Source organism: Girardinichthys multiradiatus, chromosome 17, assembly GCF_021462225.1.
Source record: "Girardinichthys multiradiatus isolate DD_20200921_A chromosome 17, DD_fGirMul_XY1, whole genome shotgun sequence".
Lineage (NCBI taxonomy): Eukaryota > Metazoa > Chordata > Actinopteri > Cyprinodontiformes > Goodeidae > Girardinichthys > Girardinichthys multiradiatus.
Window position 1 is genome coordinate 20916487 of NC_061809.1, and position 19475 is coordinate 20935961.

General features: G+C 40.1%; 1 protein-coding gene across 1 annotated transcript in view; it reads left to right on the top strand.

The window, feature by feature from the left end:
- apaf1 (apoptotic peptidase activating factor 1) overlaps window positions 1-19475 on the top strand; it is a 59346-nt gene that overhangs the window by 6083 nt on the left and 33788 nt on the right. Inside the window, exons 3-21 of the mRNA XM_047389263.1 lie at window positions 360-549; window positions 738-938; window positions 1084-1273; window positions 2015-2127; window positions 2251-2382; window positions 2531-2769; window positions 4021-4188; window positions 4373-4504; window positions 4679-4792; window positions 4895-5079; window positions 6883-7009; window positions 7100-7225; window positions 7352-7492; window positions 7590-7715; window positions 8039-8188; window positions 8520-8648; window positions 10090-10215; window positions 13478-13597; window positions 13693-13818. Of these exons, the coding sequence (XP_047245219.1) occupies window positions 360-549; window positions 738-938; window positions 1084-1273; window positions 2015-2127; window positions 2251-2382; window positions 2531-2769; window positions 4021-4188; window positions 4373-4504; window positions 4679-4792; window positions 4895-5079; window positions 6883-7009; window positions 7100-7225; window positions 7352-7492; window positions 7590-7715; window positions 8039-8188; window positions 8520-8648; window positions 10090-10215; window positions 13478-13597; window positions 13693-13818 (2835 nt within the window). The remainder of the gene's footprint in view (window positions 1-359; window positions 550-737; window positions 939-1083; window positions 1274-2014; window positions 2128-2250; window positions 2383-2530; window positions 2770-4020; window positions 4189-4372; window positions 4505-4678; window positions 4793-4894; window positions 5080-6882; window positions 7010-7099; window positions 7226-7351; window positions 7493-7589; window positions 7716-8038; window positions 8189-8519; window positions 8649-10089; window positions 10216-13477; window positions 13598-13692; window positions 13819-19475) is intronic.

Here is a 19475-nt window from a genome sequence, read left to right on the forward strand (position 1 = left end):
TTTAGGGTCCTATTAAGTAACAAGAAAAGTGGACTAGCAAAAGACAAAAGAAAACTTGCCAGGCATGTATTAGCTACAGCAGACAAGCAGTAACTGCCAGTTATGGTTTTAAGAAACATGAAAAACAAAATTCCAGCAAGGTCCAAAAAGAGATCATGAGAGATTTGCTGTTGTGGATTCTTAGCCATCTAGGAGATGACAATCCTAAGTTTCCACATAGCAGGTAACCGAGATATGTCTCTTGTTGCAGAGCCATTAAGTTTACTAATATGGCATTTGAATGACTAATAGGCCACTAAGTTCACAAGTCACTGGCACAACCCACTGTTTGGTTCAGTGTTTGTCATTTCTGTCTGCAGCCCACCAGAAAAGACCAGGCTGCAGCACTGATTGAGTTGTTGCTCAAGAGAGACAACTGTTGCTTTATTTCTTTCTACAACGCGCTGGTTAAAGAAACATATGACGATCTGGCCAAACTGCTGTATGCAGACCTACCGGATGTCTCACGCGATGGACGTAAGAGCTCCGCTGAGAGCTCCATATCTTCTGGTGAGAAGTGGGAAGTTGTGGGCTGAAAGAGATGGAGGTTTGGAAGGTTATGCTTACAGTGTGTAGGTGTTTGAGAGAGTTTCAATGTGCTTGTAGGTTCTGTTACCAGTTCAGTTAATGTTTCAGCCTAACATTTTATATATTCTAAATGTGGTTTTATATCAACTCTTTTCTGGTTTACTCAACAGTCCAGATTGTGCTTAGTGAAGGCGGAGTCCCACAGAGGCCTGTGGTGTTTGTCAGCAGGCCAGAGTTGCTGAATCAGGTCAGGAAGAAACTTTATTTGCTCCAGGAAGATGCTGGTGGCTGGGTTACAGTCTTTGGTATGGCTGCGTCAGGAAAGTCTGTGCTCGCCGCTGAGGCCGTTAGAGACCATGGACTCATCCAAGGTGAATATCATCTGAATGACTCAAGGAAACATGAGCTCTAGAGTCTAGACACATGAGTAGATTTTGGTAAATGAGCTATAGAGTTACAGTTTTTAAAAAAACAAAACAATTTCATTTTCTCATCGCTTCCCAATCTTGCCTGCAGACTGTTTTCCTCAGGGGGTTCACTGGCTGTCCATCGGTCAGCTAGACAAACCAGACCTACTGGTGAAGGTCCAGTCATTGTGTTTTCGTCTGGATCAGAACCTGGATTCCCAGTCGCACCAGCGGCCGCCCACCTCCCTGGATGAAGCAAAGGAGCGCCTGCGCTTCTTGATGCTGCGCAGGTATCCCAGGTAAGCTGGGTGTTCCTCTGGATTGTATGATCTTGTTAGGGATAGAAAATGTGATACAAAAGAACACCTGGAAAAAAAGTCTGCTCTGAAAATTAAAAGCAAATCTCAGTACAAATTTGTGATATTTTAGCCAGTAAGTTCTTGGAGAAACCTTAGTATTATTATTATTATTATAAATATTACAGATCAACCATATATTTATTATATTTTTATTAAAAATATAATACATTTTTACCAAACTTTGCAGCCATTTCATACATTATCCAACAACAGTGGTTTAACTAGGTGTGATTTAAACATATGAATCTGTTTTATTAACAGTCCCTTAAAAAAAAAGTGTATACCTCTTGAATTTTCTTTCACATTTGCCACATTACAACCACTGCAGTGCACTTTACTGTGATTCTTTAGGATTTACCAAACAAGGTAGTTAATTATTTTAAAGTGTGAGGAAAAGAATACACAAATAAAAATCAGAAAAATGTGGCATTCATTTGAATTCACCCCATTTACTCTGATACCTTAAAATGGAATCCAGTGCAGCTAATTGTATTCAGAAGTCTATATGTCCTGAGAGGCTGTCTAGTCAAACTTCATATAACTGATGTTTGCAAATGCTACCTCTCTAATCTGAGCTTGAGCTAATTTACAAAGAAAGGAAACAATTTCAAAAAAAAAAAAATGTCCAAAAGACATTAATCTGTAATTGTTGCTAAAGGCTTTTTTTGGTTTTGTTTCTAGATCTCTGCTCATTCTTGATGACATCTGGGATAGCTCAGTGCTGAAAGTGTTTGATATTCACTGCCGAATTCTTCTGACCACCAGAAATAGAAGCCTTGCTGATTCTGTTAGCGGTATGAGTTCTCTTCTGAACACCTGTCTTTTTTTTTTTTTTTTTTTTTTTGTGGCAGTATTAAAAAAACGGCAGCTTTGCCCACATAACGTGTGTTATCTGTTCATGTCCTTTCATGTTGTAGGACCCAAATATGAGGTGGAAGTAGAAAGTCGTCTGGATGATAAAAAGGCGCTGGAGATCCTGGCCCTGTACACAAAAAAGAATCCAAGCATGTTACCTGAGGAGGCTCGCAGCATTGTTAGGGAATGTAAAGGTCTGTAAACTGGTCTGTTAATAGCTGACTTAACCCTGTATTTACAGTTACAGTGGTCTAAAGGAAGGATACAAATCTTAAAAAGTGGCCTTTGATATTTTTGTGGATTCCAACATTCCAACATTGTGTGCTTCATTCCGCCTCCCAGGCTCTCCTCTGGTGGTTTCTCTGATCGGCGCTCTGCTCAATGAGAAACCCAACCGTTGGCCTTACTACCTCCGCCAGCTTCAGCAGAAGCAGTTTAAGCGCATCAGGAAGTCGTCGTCTTACGACTACGATGCCTTGGATCAGGCCATGGCTGCAAGCATCGAGGTTTTACCAGATGAGCATCGGGAGCTCTACAAAGACCTGACTGTGCTGGAAAACGACGTCAAAATTCCTGCTAAGGTTTTTCTACACAACACACTCTTGTAACCCTTTCCAGTTCATTAGGAACACCATGAACAGAAATTGCATTTATTTGATTAAATACTAAACAGAAATTAAATTCAACTATTAAAAGGCCAGACTCAGCAAGCAGATGTTGTACAGTGACAACATTTTAGGATTTTACTTATTTGACATTCTACATAAATTTAAATGTCAGTTAGTCATCTCCTATACCGCTTCTTCCATAGTGGGTCACAGGTCAGCTGGTGCCTACCTCCAGCAGTCTATGGGCGGAGGGCGGGGTACACCCTGGACAGGTCACCAGTCCATCGCAGGGCAACACACAAACAACCATGCATACACTCATTAACACACCTAAGGGCAATTTAGAGAAGCCAATTAACCTAACAGACATGTATTTGGACTGTGGGAGGAAGCCGGAGTACCCGGTGAGAACCCACGCATCCACGGGGAGAACATGCAAACTCCTTGCAGAAAGAGTCGAACCCAGGACCTTCTTGCTGCAAGACAACAGTGCTACCATGCAGCCCGAAATCTGTCTACTCGTGAGAGAGGCTATGAGCTTCCTTTCCTTCATTCTTTTTAAAATTCCAGCCTCCATTATTGCTATGTATTTAGGTCCATTCATCTTTCCATCAACTCTGACCACCCTCACTGTCCCTGCTGAAGAAGTATGATGCTGCCCCCTCCATGCTTAACCAAAGGGATGGTGTGTTCAGGGTTGATTTGCTATGTTAGTCTCCCCCCATGTATAGCATTATGCATATAGGCTAATGGAGCACATTATTCCATGTTGTCTAGGTCCCCTCCATGGCTTGTGGCAAACAGGACCTCTAATGAATTTCTTTCAAAGATGGCTTTGTTCTTGCCACTCTTGCATAAATTCTAGCTTGTGAAGTGCAAACTAATAGCTGCCTAATCAACAGATTCTCCCACCTGAGTTGTGCATCTCTACAGCTACTCCAGAATCACCATGCATTGACTGGCTGACCTGTCAGTTTAGATGGACAGCCATGTCTTAATAGATTTGGAGTTGCGCCATACTGCTTTTTTGGTGGATACCTTGAAAAGTGCTCACTGAGATTTTCAAAGCTGTCATGATGATATGGCGAGGTTCAAGCCAAGCTTCTTTAATGACATTTGATTGTACACCAATCTGTAGAGAAAAGAGAAAACATTAAAAAAAAAAAAAAACATGATCTACAGGAAAAATAATCAAATAGAGGACTCTGCTGTCTTTTCCTGTAGGTGCTGTGTGTTTTGTGGGATCTGGAGCCAGAGGAGGTGGAGGACATTCTCCAAGAGTTCGTCAACAGGTCTCTGCTTTTTGTAGACTGCAACAGCAAACCCAATCTGTACTACCTTCATGACCTCCAGCTGGACTTCCTGGCAGAGCAGAACCGAGATCAGATAGAGGTTTATCCCTTTTTTGTGTTTTAAACATGTCCGCACTAAATAATTCTTATTAGCAGAAAACAAGTAGAAGCCATGTTACCTGATTTACTGTAATGTTTGAGAATATGAGTACTGCTAATTGAGCGACATTTTCATTCTGCTACTCAACTATAAAAAATGACATGTAGAAATGTTCACATTTCAGAGTCTTCACGGTAAGGTGGTGCGCCAGTACCAGCATCACTACAGAGAGGCTTCTCCCGTGTCTGGAGATAAGGAATGCCTTTATTGGATCAGATTTCTGCCCTATCACATGGCCAAAGCCAACATGTCCCAGGTAAAACTTAGAACTCATTCTAACTCTCAATCTGGGCCAGCTTCGATCCAGCATGGCCGTTCAATTGGTGTACCCAGATTTTTAGGTTTGCACATAAAAACCAATTTAAGCTTTTTCTCAGTTTTTTTTACATCTTTTCTCACCGTGTCTACTTCCGTTGTCCTTCTGGGTTAGGAGCTCTACTCGCTCATGTTGTCGCTGGACTGGGTCAGCATCAAGGCAAAGATAATGGGTACAGCCCACCTCATCAATGACTATGTGGAGTACGGACCCATTCTGGACAAAGAGGTCAGTAAACATGATTAGAAAATGTAGCAAGTATAGCTACTTTCTTTGCGTCAGTTCGGAGTTTTCCTGCAGTAGTGCAAGTTGTGCTCTCTGCCCACCCAGAACAGTGAACTGCGCAGCCAGTTCCAGGAGTTTCTGTCGCTGAGCGGCCACCACCTGGAACAGCGTCCTTTCCCTGACGTCTTGCAGCTCGCTCTGTCTCAGCCACACTCTTCGGGGGTCTACAGACAAGCTCGGCAGCAGGCACTAAACAGGGCCAATAGGGGGAAGCTTTACTTCGAATTAATGTATGAAAACAGTTTAATTTTAATGCTAAATTTTAATTATTTTAATGCCTAATGGATAAAATGAGCTGTAGTGGGATCATTTGGTGTCACTTAAGGTATCTTGTACTTAAACATTAGTCCTTTTACACAAAGCTTGTTATCAGACTGTGTTTTTACTGTTTTTGAGTTCATATACAGGTCCTTCTCAAAAAATTAGCATATTGTGATAAAGTTCATTATTTTCTATAATGTAATGATGAAAATTTAACATTCATATATTTTAGATTCATTGCACACTAACTGAAATATTTCAGGTATTTTATTGTCTTAATACAGATGATTTTGGCATACAGCTCATGAAAACCCAAAATTCCTATCTCACAAAATTAGCATATTTCATCCGACCAATAAAAGAAAAGTGTTTTTAATACAAAAAACGTCAACCTTCAAATAATCATGTACAGTTATGCACTCAATACTTGGTCGGGAATCCTTTTGCAGAAATGACTGCTTCAATGCGGCGTGGCATGGAGGCAATCAGCCTGTGGCACTGCTGAGGTCTTATGGAGGCCCAGGATGCTTCGATAGCGGCCTTTAGCTCATCCAGAGTGTTGGGTCTTGAGTCTCTCAACGTTCTCTTCACAATATCCCACAGATTCTCTATGGGGTTCAGGTCAGGAGAGTTGGCAGGCCAATTGAGCACAGTGATACCATGGTCAGTAAACCATTTACCAGTGGTTTTGGCACTGTGAGCAGGTGCCAGGTCGTGCTGAAAAATGAAATCTTCATCTCTATAAAGCTTTTCAGCAGATGGAAGCATGAAGTGCTCCAAAATCTCCTGATAGCTAGCTGCATTGACCCTGCCCTTGATAAAACACAGTGGACCAACACCAGCAGCTGACACGGCACCCCAGACCATCACTGACTGTGGGTACTTGACACTGGACTTCTGGCATTTTGGCATTTCCTTCTCCCCAGTCTTCCTCCAGACTCTGGCACCTTGATTTCCGAATGACATGCAGAATTTGCTTTCATCCGAAAAAAGTACTTTGGACCACTGAGCAACAGTCCAGTGCTGCTTCTCTGTAGCCCAGGTCAGGCGCTTCTGCCGCTGTTTCTGGTTCAAAAGTGGCTTGACCTGGGGAATGCGGCACCTGTAGCCCATTTCCTGCACATGCCTGTGCACGGTGGCTCTGGATGTTTCTACTCCAGACTCAGTCCACTGCTTCTGCAGGTCCCCCAAGGTCTGGAATCGGCCCTTCTCCACAATCTTCCTCAGGGTCCGGTCACCTCTTCTCGTTGTGCAGCGTTTTCTGCCACACTTTTTCCTTCCCACAGACTTCCCACTGAGGTGCCTTGATACAGCACTCTGGGAACAGCCTATTCGTTCAGAAATTTCTTTCTGTGTCTTACCCTCTTGCTTGAGGGTGTCAATAGTGGCCTTCTGGACAGCAGTCAGGTCGGCAGTCTTACCCATGATTGGGGTTTTGAGTGATGAACCAGGCTGGGAGTTTTAAAGGCCTCAGGAATCTTTTGCAGGTGTTTAGAGTTAACTCGTTGATTCAGATGATTAGGTTCATAGCTCGTTTAGAGACCCTTTTAATGATATGCTAATTTTGTGAGATAGGAATTTTGGGTTTTCATGAGCTGTATGCCAAAATCATCCGTATTAAGACAATAAAAGACCTGAAATATTTCAGTTAGTGTGCAATGAATCTAAAATATATGAATGTTAAATTTTCATCATGACATTATGGAAAATAATGAACTTTATCACAATATGCTAATTTTTTGAGAAGGACCTGTATATATATATCTTTACAGAAATAAGAGCAGTGTAGAAAATCTGTCCCGTTTGGTGATCCACCCTCACCAGGGCTCCATCTACTCCGCCCGCTTCTCCCACGATGGGACCAAAGTCGCTTCTTGTGGAGCCAGCAAGACACTGAAGGTATCTGCAGAGAGAACGCATCAATGTAGCAATTAAATGTCATTTCTGTCTTTTTGATTTTACCCGATATCCTCATATTTCTGCTCTCAGGTATTTAAAAGTACCTCAGGTGAGAAGCTCACAGAGATCCAGGCCCACGATGATGAAGTGCTCTGCTGTGCCTTCTCCCCTGATGACCATCTTATAGCAACCTGCTCAAGTGACAGAAAAGTCAAGGTGTGCAGTGCACTAGCCCTGCATGAAACACTGTAGCACAACATCTAATGAAAAAATGCCAGTAAAATGACACAAACTGATACCTTTTAAAATGCTACGATTTAAATATCTGATTATCTTCTGTAGGTCTGGAACATAGAGCAAGGCAAGCTGCTGAGGGTCTTTGAAGACGAACATGAGGAGCAGGTCAACCACTGTGAGTTTACTAACACAGTACGGCGCCTCCTACTGGCCACGTGCTCCAACGACAGCTGCTTAAATGTCAAGGTGAGAAATTTCTTGGGTTTCCTTTGCACTTATCATATTCATTTTGTTATTAGGTCAATATTTAACACATTTCCTATTCTTTTTGGGGTTTTTTTAGATTTGGAATTTGAACAAGCCGTCCTCCCAGAACACCATGTTTGGTCACTTTAAGCCGGTGAACCACTGCTGTTTCTCCCCTGATGATAGTTATTTGTCCACTTCCTCCAATGACGGCACCGTTAAGGTGACTATCAATCAATGTAATATAAATGCATTCATGGCTTTAGCTGTTGTTGTGTAATATTGGATATTAAGGAGTCTGTTTTTACCTAAAGAACCTTCACACTTTTAGCAAAAACCTAACTTTCTTCCTTCAGAAATAAAATATCCAGTAAAAAAACTTTTTTTCAACTAGGAATATCTTTAAAAAATACATTTTAGAGCTGGACTACTTTAGCAAAATTTACTGTTGATCCTATTGTAGTCATTTAATCTTAATCATCCCTAACAAATCGCATGCTTCATATGAAAACCTTGGTTTTGTGTCCATGTGCCGTGTACACACAGTTGTTCCAGGTGTCGACAGCCAACGAGTGGAAGACAATCGATGTGAAGACCTTCTTTTCAGAAAGCGACGATGAGGAGGTTCTTGTCAAGTGCAGCACCTGGACCGCTGACGGCACGCGGATCATATGCGCCGCCAGAAATGCTGCTTTGGTGAGAATTAACGCAGGAAAATGAATGCGTCGAGGTCATGTGCTGGTTTTTGCTAGTCACTGTTTGATGAAAGCCATGTATATGGATTTAATACTGCAAGGTCACATTCTGCTCAGTCTTCCTAGCCCATGTTTTGTTGAAGAATGCAGGATAGAGAGTGTATTCAAAGTGTATGTCCTGATTATAAATGTGGTGCTCTTCATCCATGTGGAGCTTTCAGAAATCATATGCTTTCACTTTAAGTAGGAATTACCAAGAAGTTTTGTTCTGTTTTATTTATCTAACTCGAGACTAGACCCTGATATGTTGTCTTGCCATTACTGTTTCTTAGGTGTTTGATGTCCAGACGTCGGACATGTTGCTGGAGATTAAGACGAATCGTCTGAGCACGGTGCAATACTGTCACACCTGTCCTACCAGTAACCTGCTGGCACTAGCATTCTCAAATTATGCTGTGGAGGTATAGAAACAACAAAGCAAGCACATGCTATCCAAGTACTTACTTGGTGTCCTGTTGTTTTTTTTTTTTTCTTCAGAAACAAAGAAAATGTTTTGCAGTGTCCTCCATGTTTAAAGGCACCTCTGGTTAAAGATGTATAAGACGTCTTAAAATAAATGAATCAAAGCCTAATTTCACACTGAAAGATTTTAATAATCCATCCTTTAGTGCATTTACTAAGGGTGGTAACCAATGCCAGTGCAACAGTTTTTGGCACTTCTTTCAGGTCCCATAAAATATATGTAATTGAAGTATGTTTTAAAATTCTTATCTTGCTTGTTTTAAGATAATAAATCTAAAATGTATAAGAGGTATACCATAAAAAATGTTTTTACTGTCCTACCATCACAGCCGTAATCAGGGAGTTTGCTCTGGTGGGACATTAGCTGGGACCATGTGCTTTGGTCAGGTGAGACTAATGTTATGACCTGTTTAGGGATGGCCAGACCATAACATGAAAATGATCCGTCCTCGTCAGACCTCAAAAAGCCACGACACAGTTAGTGCAGTTTTACAGATTTTATTTACAGTGATGTGAATGTTTTAACACTGAAAAAGAGAGGAGCAGAATAACTTCATGGTGAAATTTAGGCCAGAACAACAAACAAAAGGAAATTATCTGATATCTTTAATTGAACTAACCTTATCAGAAATAAATAAACCACATGACAATCACTTACCTCCCTAACTAAAATGAACAGGAGACAACTGGAATTAAAATAAAAGGCAGTTTTCCCCCTACGAACTCCTCAATGTTTCTGGCATCTCAGACAAAGGTGTGTCTGGTTGGGATGAGCAGAGGATGAACGACGAGCAGCTCACAGCAGCGTCATCTTATAAGTCATGTCCGCCTAGGTAACCAGTCCGCTTCCTCCTTCATATGGGTCCACCAATCACGGAGAGGCAAAAGAAAAAAAGAGCTTACAACCGCAGTCGTAACACTAAGTTTGAGCTTTTTTCCAGCTGGGTCAGCATAAAACAAAGGAGCAGTATGTCGAAAAGCACTTCATGGCCACTGTTATGTACGGTGGAGGATCTGGGGTGCTGTGGGGCTGTTTCTCCACCAAAAGACTTTATTAACCTTGTTAGAGTGCTATCGCGTGACGTCTACCAGAAAACTTAAAAAAACAGGTCCCTCTTACTGTATTCTCCAATCCTGAAAAATGTTATAGAAGAAGATGAAGTGCTGTCCTATTGGCAAAAAATGGAGAAGATTATTTCCTAACAATAAATTAAAAGTTGCAAGATTATGTTACAGTGCATCTTTCCCAGAAGTGCCAGTTGGTGAGGAGGACGCTGTAAATATGTTGCATGCTAAATATGGTTTATAAGCCTTTAATTTAGTTTAATAGTGTGCATTTGAAGCAGTTAGAAATGTTTTTCCAATGTTGTTTCTTTCAAGCTGTGGGATCTTGAAGAAAACAAGAAGAGGGCCGACTGCAGCGGCCACCTGAGCTGGGTCCAACGTGTTCAGTTCTCTAATGACGGCTCACAGCTGCTCTCCTGCTCCGACGACCAGACAGTCAGGGTAAGATGCTTCATAAGTGTGAAGTGTCCCAATGGCGTTACATGGGGAGACAGATGGATAACTATCGGCACTCTGTTTTTAGATCCTAATCTTTAGGAACGATCGCAAGATGAGTAAAAGAAGGAAAAGATTGTTTTAAATACTGTTATGTACAGTACAGTAGATGGTGACCTTACCTAATGTGTTCTAGTATATGACTCCCTGATAAAACAAGTGTGTTATTTAAGTCTGTCAGATTTAGTCTGCAGGCTTGTTCAATGATTTCGTCACCATGGAAACTGGCAACTTCCAAATGGCATGATTTGACAAAGATTAAAGTTTTGCAACAGGTCAGAACCACCTGTAAATAAATCCTTTTACTGGACGTTTGCCAGAATCTGGAAAGAATACATTTAGAATCCAACACCTTTTCACTCCTGTCTTTGTTTTATTGAAGAATTATATAGCGTTCCCACCCAGTCTTCAAAAGTGTGGAAAAGTCTGAGATCCAAGTCTGCAGAAGTATGGAAATTAAATGGTGTGGAGAAAAATGCTTTCAGTCCTATTGTCTAAATGTTGAAAACTCTTCTGAGTGTCCAACTAAATGGCTGCTGCCTCAGCTCTCCTACAGGAGAAGGGTTCTGCTAGTTAATGTCTGGCATAAGCTGACTGTGCTAACTGCACCAGCACCCCTAGTACAACCTCTACAAGAGACTCTAGTGGACTTCTTCTGGTCAGGACGACACAGGGTGAGGACTGCAATGGAGGCGGTAGGACAAAGACTCGGAGACATAACCTCAGGGGTCACAGCTTTCAGGTTTCAAACAGCCCAAAGACTGTTCTGTGGTGTTGAACTACCATGGCTAGAAACTGCATGTATTCTTCTAAGGAAAGTAGGACGTCTTGGTTTTGATAAGTTACTTCTTTTTTGTTGCAGCAAGGATCCTTGAACCTAACTTGGACCTCACTCCATTTACCAATTAGTTTTCAACACTTGGCAGATCCTCGCCCTTGACAGAAAAGCTAATATGACTTCAGGGATGTGGGTTTTTGAACTCCTGTTTTCTCTCATTACAACTGCTCTCCTCTGTTACTCTGAGATCTAGGATGAGAGAAGTGGACTGTGTGAAGTTGGGTCATTTAATAAGTCTGTCTCTATCTGACCTTGCTGAGTGTCTTGGTGTGCGCTCCAACAAACCTGCGCTTAGTCTAGAAGAAGAAGTTTGTGCTTCTCTGCCAGACTCCATCAGAGTGTTTGCTGCTAACAGTAATCTGTCTAACCAATGGGATGATGAGTATGAGTACGCGTTTCCTTCCTGATTGCCTCTCCTGCTGTAGATGATTGGGAGGATGAGCCAGAGAAGCTACGGACTTCATAGCTAGGCTGCTCCTGTCTGCCTACTTTCAAATAACAAAATATAAAAGGCCACTAGTGCTGCAAAAAAACGAATGGACTTTACACAGAAGATGATTTTGTTTTATTTCAGAGTTCCTGTGGAACTGGGAACTTAGATGTCTTTGTAAGCAAATGGGTAAAATGAAAGCCTTTCACAGAAGCAGTCACAAAGTGCTGTATAACCTAAATCACATTTAAGATGTGGATAGTATGAAGTCGATAAAAAAAAAAAAAACACAATAAAATCATAACATTCAAGGCTGGTAGAAAAAAACGGTTTTTACTTGTTTTTTAAAAAAAATGTCTGGAGTCACCGAAGCGAAGTTAAGAGGCCAATTTTTCCAGAATTTCAGAGCCACAGACTAAAAGGCCACATCCCCCTTGGTTTGTAAGAGGAACAACCAGGGAATTCTGGGCCTTGGATGGACGGCTAACACAAATAATAAGTAGCTTGGCAATTTTCAGCCCTGTAGGTGAGAAGAGATACTTTAAACCAAATTCTAAAATCCAGGGGGAGCCGGTGTAAAGAGGTCTGCACCAGGTTGATTTTAGTGTGTGCTAGTTTTAGTAGCACACACTGATAAGCTTGCAGTGAATGTCTAGACCGGTTAAAAAAAACAAAAACAGTCTAAACACGATAACACAAATACATGAATAATGTTCTCCAGATCTGGCCAGTAGACCATGTCTCGTATTTTAGAAATGTTTCTTTAATGAAAGAAACTGGAACGAGAAATGCATCTGATGCATGAGCCAAAGCATAATGAGGAATCAAATGTAACTCCTACATTTCTTATGTTAGACTTGGTTGCTGGGCAAAAACAAGCAACTGTCTGGTTTTAGAATGCAGGTGACTAGGAGCTATTATTAAGGTCTCTTTCTTATTGGTGTTTAAAACCAGAATAAATAGCTGGAGAGCCAGTCACTGATCCGAGAAAAACCAGCTAATGCGGTTTAAAAGTTGCATACAATTAGATGTGTAATGTTCTATGTTCCGTTAGAGAAAGCATCTTTAGTTTTCACTTTTTCATTGTTATAGTTTTCTTGGTGTTTATAATTTAATGTATTTCTTTCTTGCTTTTCTTTCTTTTCATTTTCCTCTCAGACATTGTCCCCCTTTCCTTTTTCGCTTCACTTTTTTCTTTTTTGCTTCCTTTCTGTGGTTTTGCAGGTTTTAATATTTAAATTCTGAATAGAAATATCTTTTGCATTTATTCTTTAAAGTGGCTAAACATTCCCTGGGAACTCTGAATATTGGTGCTGATTGTTGTAACCGTTTGAACCTGAAATCTACTTGTATTGTTTTCTGTAACAGGTAAGAAAATGGTCCACATTCTTTCGGTCTTTTTAATCACCACAACCTCTTAAACGGATATAGACCAGCTTCCAGGACAAGTTATACTCATTTTTTATAATCTGTAGGATCAATTCAGCTTCACTGAAATAAGTAGAGAGGGCTCGGTACGCAAGACCAAAACATAATAAGTATAAAACTTTTTAAAGCCTTAGTAGGGATTGTAAATAGATTTATTCATCATCTGCAATAAATATGGCCCCAAAACGGATCCTTGAGGATCTCCTTACTCGGAACGATTAAATAAGGAGTGAACCTCTGGACGGCAGTATCCGGAGTCCCACCCAGCTGCCGAAAGCAGTTTAGCAGATAAATGGTAATAAAAAGTGAGACAAGCTGTTCTATGGCAAAATGAATCAAAATGACACATTTACCCCTGCCTAAGGATGAGTAGGTCAGCAGGTCATGGGTCAATTTCTGGGCCTTATGGGCTGAAAACTGTCTGGAGTTTGTTCAGAACATCACTGTTTCATAAAGAAATCTTCAATAAGGCAGAATCAGGCTTCACATGGCTCGTTTGTCCTGTCTTGCAGCTATGGGAGACCGAGAAGGTCCACACATCCTCAGCCATCTGTCTGAAGAGAGATTCAGACGTTCTCTTTAATGAAGAGGAAATCATCGTGTCAGCTGCAGACAACTGCAACAGACTCCAGGTGAGCTGTACGGAAAACTCATTTGCAGAAGAATATGAAGCTGAACTGTACCAGAATATGGCTTTATCAGCTTGTCTTGTGCATTTGTGTCACAGGTGCGGGATGGCAGAACAGGGTCCGTGCGGTTCCAGTCAGAGGAGTTGCCGTTTAGGATCCGGTGTACTTGTATGTGCAGGAATCCGTCTGCAGTGTCTCTGGGACAAGAGAACGGAAATGTGCAGGTAAAAAAAAACACCAACATGGTTGGTTGGCATCTAGTGTCAGAATAAATAAACATTTTACTGATACAAAAATTAGTTTTAATGTATGTCTGTAAAGGGGTGCACTTTTCTGCATTAATGACAGCCAATGAGTGTATTTAAAACATTTTTCTGTAAAGGGGTTGTTTGTTTTTTTGCTACCTCAAATAATGTCTTCTGATATGAAGGCTACCTTTCCTCTGTCCTTTTATATCAGGTCAGCTCAAATCTTGCCTCTCTCCAATTTGTTTTTTTGTGATTAATATTCCCAGCACCCAGTTTTACTGAGCTGTGATAAAAGTATTAGCCCGCTTAAAGAGTTCTTCTACTTTTTCTCCTGACACAATTGTGTATTTCAGACAAAAATAATCAGAGAAAACACAGATAGCTGTTTGTAATTGATCTTTTATAAAAGTGATAAAAGCTATACATACCAAGCTGACCCTGTGTGGTTGGAAATTAAAATACCCCTCTTGTTAAATCATTAATTAATTGATTAACCAAAGTTTTGGAAAACTTGGTTCGCTTTGACTAGCCACACCTAGGCCACATTCCTGCCAGAATCTAGAATTTAAAAAATCCCTAAATAGAACCAGTATGACAACATGAAGTAGGCTGAAAGATCTCAAAGAGCAACACATCATGTACCGAATAAAGGAAAATCAACAACAGATAAAAATGAAGTTGGTGACGTCTAACAGTCTGGAAAGGGGTACAAAGTCATTTGTAAGGCTTTGTGACTCCGGTGAACCACGGTGAGAGCCATTTTTCACAATTGGAGAAAAAAATGGATAGGTAAGAAACCTGCCCAGGAGTGTCCGGTCTACCAAAATTACTTCAACAATGCATGAACAGCTAATTCAGACGTTCACAAAAGGACCCAAAACTACATCTAAAGCACTGCAGGTCTCAGTTGGCTCCGTTAGGCCCAGTGTTCACAATTTAATCAGTTTTAGAGAGGCTGAGTGAATTTTGGCCTTCATGTCAAATATTCTGCTGACAAGACGAGAATTAAGAGGGACGTTTTGGAAGATGTGCCTCCTGTCACAACGGGTGTAAAATGAACAGCATTTCAGAAAAAAACATCATGCCAACAGTCAAACATGATTGTGGTGGTGCCATGGTGTAGGGCTGCATTGCTACTTCAGTATCTGGATGACTTTCTGTAATTGGTGGAACCATAAATTTTGTTGACCATGAAGGAGAAGCCATGAGTTCATAATGTTAAACCTAAGCTCACCTAGGTTGTACAGCAGGACAATGATCCAAAGCACACCAACAAGTTCACCTATGCATGACTCCAAAAACAAATTAATTTTTGTAGTGGTCTAGTCAAAGCCCTGACCTAAATCTAATTGACCTTCTGTAGCATGACCTTTAAAAAAGCCATTCATAGAGGAAAATTATCTAATGTAGCTCAAATACACAATTAATTAAAACTGAGAGGTAAAAGACTGATGATCGTCAGTTACACACATTTGATGGTAGTTGTTCCTACCAAGCATAGATAGCTCAGCCAATTATTAAGTTTAGAGGGCAAATCCTGGGGGCATTTCTTTTTCACACCACCGTATCTTGTCTGATTTATAAATCTCCTCATTCACACCCTTGTGTTGTCTTACCTCTTTTAGTATGTTTTCTTTTCTCATCCTTAGTTCTGCAGCTCTTGTTGGTCTTGTTGCCCCACTGCTATTCAAATCTTGGTATAGATATTATTGTAGACAGAGACTGAGATCCTGGTGTGCTTTGTGGCACATTGTGTCTTTGTGTTCTACCCATTCAGACGTCCCCTCAAAGTTACCCTTCCATATAAAGAAGTTTTTTGCAAGCAGATTCCCCTGAGACTGGAGTGTCATTGCATCCCACAGCAGAGAGCAGCACAAATTATTTAAGAGCTCCTGAAGAAGTTTAGCATTTAAATTACTCTTCCTCTCTGGACCTTTCTGTGCCTTTATCCATGCCCCTGACCCAAGAGATAATTAATGGAGCAATTAATGAAACAGGAGCACAGATGGGTTGATATTTTGAACTTGGAGAGTTGAGAACCTTTTTAAGCAAGAAAAAAACAGAAAAGTGAAGTTGATGGACATAACTTTAAAGTTCCATTAAAGTAGATGGACCTGTAGCTGCTGAAATAAATGCTCTAACTGTAGCCATTATTCTGCTTTTTCAGAGTAAACCTTTATTTTAACAGTTTTTGGAATCAGTTACATGCATCAAAAGATGTGTAAAAAGACTGAAAACAACACCCTTATTGGAAAATTTAACATTTCCCGTAAAATAAAATGGAAATGTTTCCTTTTTGTTATTCATACCTTATTTTTTAGGCTGATCAGAGCCTCAAGGAACTTTTACTTAGTAATCCAGAGCTGGGTGTCAGAAAATCAATTAAGCTTGTCCATAGCGTGGGCTACGGGCAAGTACTAAAGTACTAAATTACTTACTTTAGTACTAAAGTTATTTTGAATTGATTTCTTGAGATTATTCTGTTTCTTTGTGTTTCTAAGCTCTGTTTTCTAATCAGTTTTATTCCAGATTTATTAAAATTTGTTTTTCTTGCTCACATTGATTTAGTTGCTTGTAGATTTCTGTTTTGTAGTGTAGAGTTCTTGCATTAGCCTAATGTTCTGTTGTTATTGTACTGTATTACTGTATGATACTGTTGTATTATATTGTATTGTTATCTTCTCTGCTCACACCAGGTGGCGCCCTTTGATAAAGTCCCTCAGCCGCTAATTGCTGCAATGCATTTTTTCGCTCCCTTATCTTGCCTCATTTATAGACAGTGCATCAGTTGGAAATTAGCAACGTTTTCCTTTGACACTCTCAGATGTCAGGTTGTTCTGCTAAAGTACAAAAGGGGCAGCTTTGAATGGAAATGTGCAGTAAAGAGCAGTCAGTGTGTGAGTAGGAATGCATTATGTGTGCATGTTTGTGTTGTGGCAGGTGTCAGGGCTGACAGCTAGTCAGGTGCTGAGGACAGTTGGCTGCAGGATCCATCGACTGCTGACCTCCTACAGGGAGGTGTTGCTGGCTGTAGCTCAGTGCACAGGCAGGGTGCAGGTATCGTATGGTGGAGATAGAGTAGAAATTCTTCCCTTTAGACAATTTAAGAGTCAATGATTCCTTTTTTTTGGAAGACTAATAATAGATCATTGTAGTCATTATTGAGTTCATAGTATATCTAATCCTGCAGGAAAGACATGTTTCCACCTCGTTTCAACAATTGATTGTAACATTAAAAACACCCATTGATTCATTTTCCACTTTAAATCAGTTCCTTGCATTCAAACGTTTTCACATTTTGTCACACTGCAGCCCCAGTCCTTATTTAACTTTATTGTGTATTAATAGTAATAGATCAACACAAAGTAGCACGTAATGTTATAGTGTTACTGCGGCTAAAGGTTGTGCTGCAGAGTATGGACTCATAAGTTCTGAATGGAAATGCATGCCACACTTTTTAGTATAGTTTTTTTTTTTTATTCCTATTCCAGTAAAACACAAAGTTTGTTTTTGCAATCTGAAAAAAATCTTTCAGATTTTAAGGAGTATAATTACTTTTGCAAGGCAGGGTATAATCTGTTTGAAAAATCCTTTTTCACTCTTTCGTATTCTTTCTTGCGCCACACTGGAAGTCCTCAACTAAGAAAAACATCCTACGGCATCCTCGCAGTCTCTGCCGCTTGCATCCTAGTAGTTGACGTTTGTTGAACTTGGTTGGCATGGCCTTAGGCTTGGTCTGCTCAGACATTTCATCACTCTCATGTGAGTTCTGAATATTTTAGAGCCTGGTGAAATCCCAAATGTTATTATGTTTCTGAGCTTTCCTTGGATCTCCTAGGGCTGGTGCTGCACTTTTAGTTGATTTTTGCTTCAGTAGTTAATTACTAGTTACACTTTGTTGTATATTACAGGGGGGTAGGTTTTAGTCCAAAAATAGAGTTAGGATGGGATAGAAAAGAGGGCAGTGGAATGACATCTAGCATGTCCAGTGAGTTTGGAACTGAACCAGGGATTCTGCAGTTGAAGGGGCTTTTTGCCCATATGGTATTCTTCAGGCTATGTAAGCTATGCCTTACAGGCTACCCTAAGCACTGGATATTTTTGTGTCACTTTTACAGATATCAGTTCATGTTTATAATTGCCCCTTTTATTAATATTTTTAAACAAATATTAATATCAGTATTTTACAGTTTGCCAAAGGTGATTGGCCTAGATTTTTTTTACTCTGATATAGTAAAATATTTTCTCTTTAACAGCTATAATATAAAAAAAAGCATTGAAATGGTTTTTTTTCCAAGCCTTCCTATCTTAATTGATGATTATTTATATATATTACAGGAAGAGGTGACATCACACTGTGTGTGAGACAGAGGACTCACTGTAAAAGACGGTTTTACTATTGAGTTTAAATTACGACAAAATAATTAAAGGCTGACATTTTAAGCCCTTTTGAATTATTATATAATCAACTAGGATTAGTAATCCTAACTGTTAATAGACGTTTGTGTGTTTGTTGCCAAGAAAAGACACATTAACTCTGAGATTTTCAAAAGGCCTCCAACATCTGCAAATCCAGCATATTTCATAACAGACCGAGGTTGAAAGCTTAAAAGGATAAAACGAGGCAACTTTGCTGTAATACAGAAAGGCTTCTCAGGGCTCACTTGACTCCCTGTTTAAATGTAGCAGCCCTGACTGAAAGCCAAAGTACCTCAGTAGAAAGTCATTTCCACTCAAAAATAACTTCTTACAGCTTTGTGCTTCCTTTGACTTTATTTTTGAACAACTCACTTCTACTGAAAAAGGCTAACTTTCATACCTCTTCCCTCAGAGGCAGCACAGAAGAGAGAAGTTGTTTCTGCTACGTATTAAAGTTTAGTTAGGGTGTGTTCTCTGATTGGAAAAATATCAGATTTTTGAGTTTTAAACTGATCAGCCGATCAGGTCCGATCATGTTGAAAATCATCTGATCCCAGTCACCTGCCCAGTTGTTTAATAACAACTGTAAGTGTCCGTGATGCCCCATGGCTCCCAATTGTATTATTGTTCAGACCGTAAATTATGCTTAAATACAGCATCAGTTCTTTGTGGTACCACCAAATGAGAGCGATAGTCATCACTATAAATTTGCAGCTCCCAAATTTCCAAAATTGTTGCTTTCATGAATCCATTTTTTTTTATTTGACCTTTATTTATACAGGCTTAATTTCATTTTCAAGGGAGACTTGTTGCAACATTATATAAAATAAGTTATCTGTTGTCTATAATAACTTATCTGTGTGGGGTTTTTGGGGGGATTGATGTCTATCTCCAGATAGACAACTATTTTGAGCAACCAGGTAGCCTACCTGTCCCCTTTGGGTTGTGTTAGGAAGCCGAAGTAACCCTTACCCAAGATGCATGTGGAGGACATGCAAACTCCAATCCAAAGGATTTGAACCTGGGAACTTCTTGCTGCAAGTTACCACAGCTAACCACTGCATCAAGGTGCTGCCTTTATAGCTTTTAGCTAATGAAAATCTCTCTGAACATTTGAATTTCACATAGGATAGAAATACTTGATTTTTAATATGGAAATATTATGTTATGAGAAAAACTGCTGACTTGACAGTCATTGACACCTTCCACTGGGA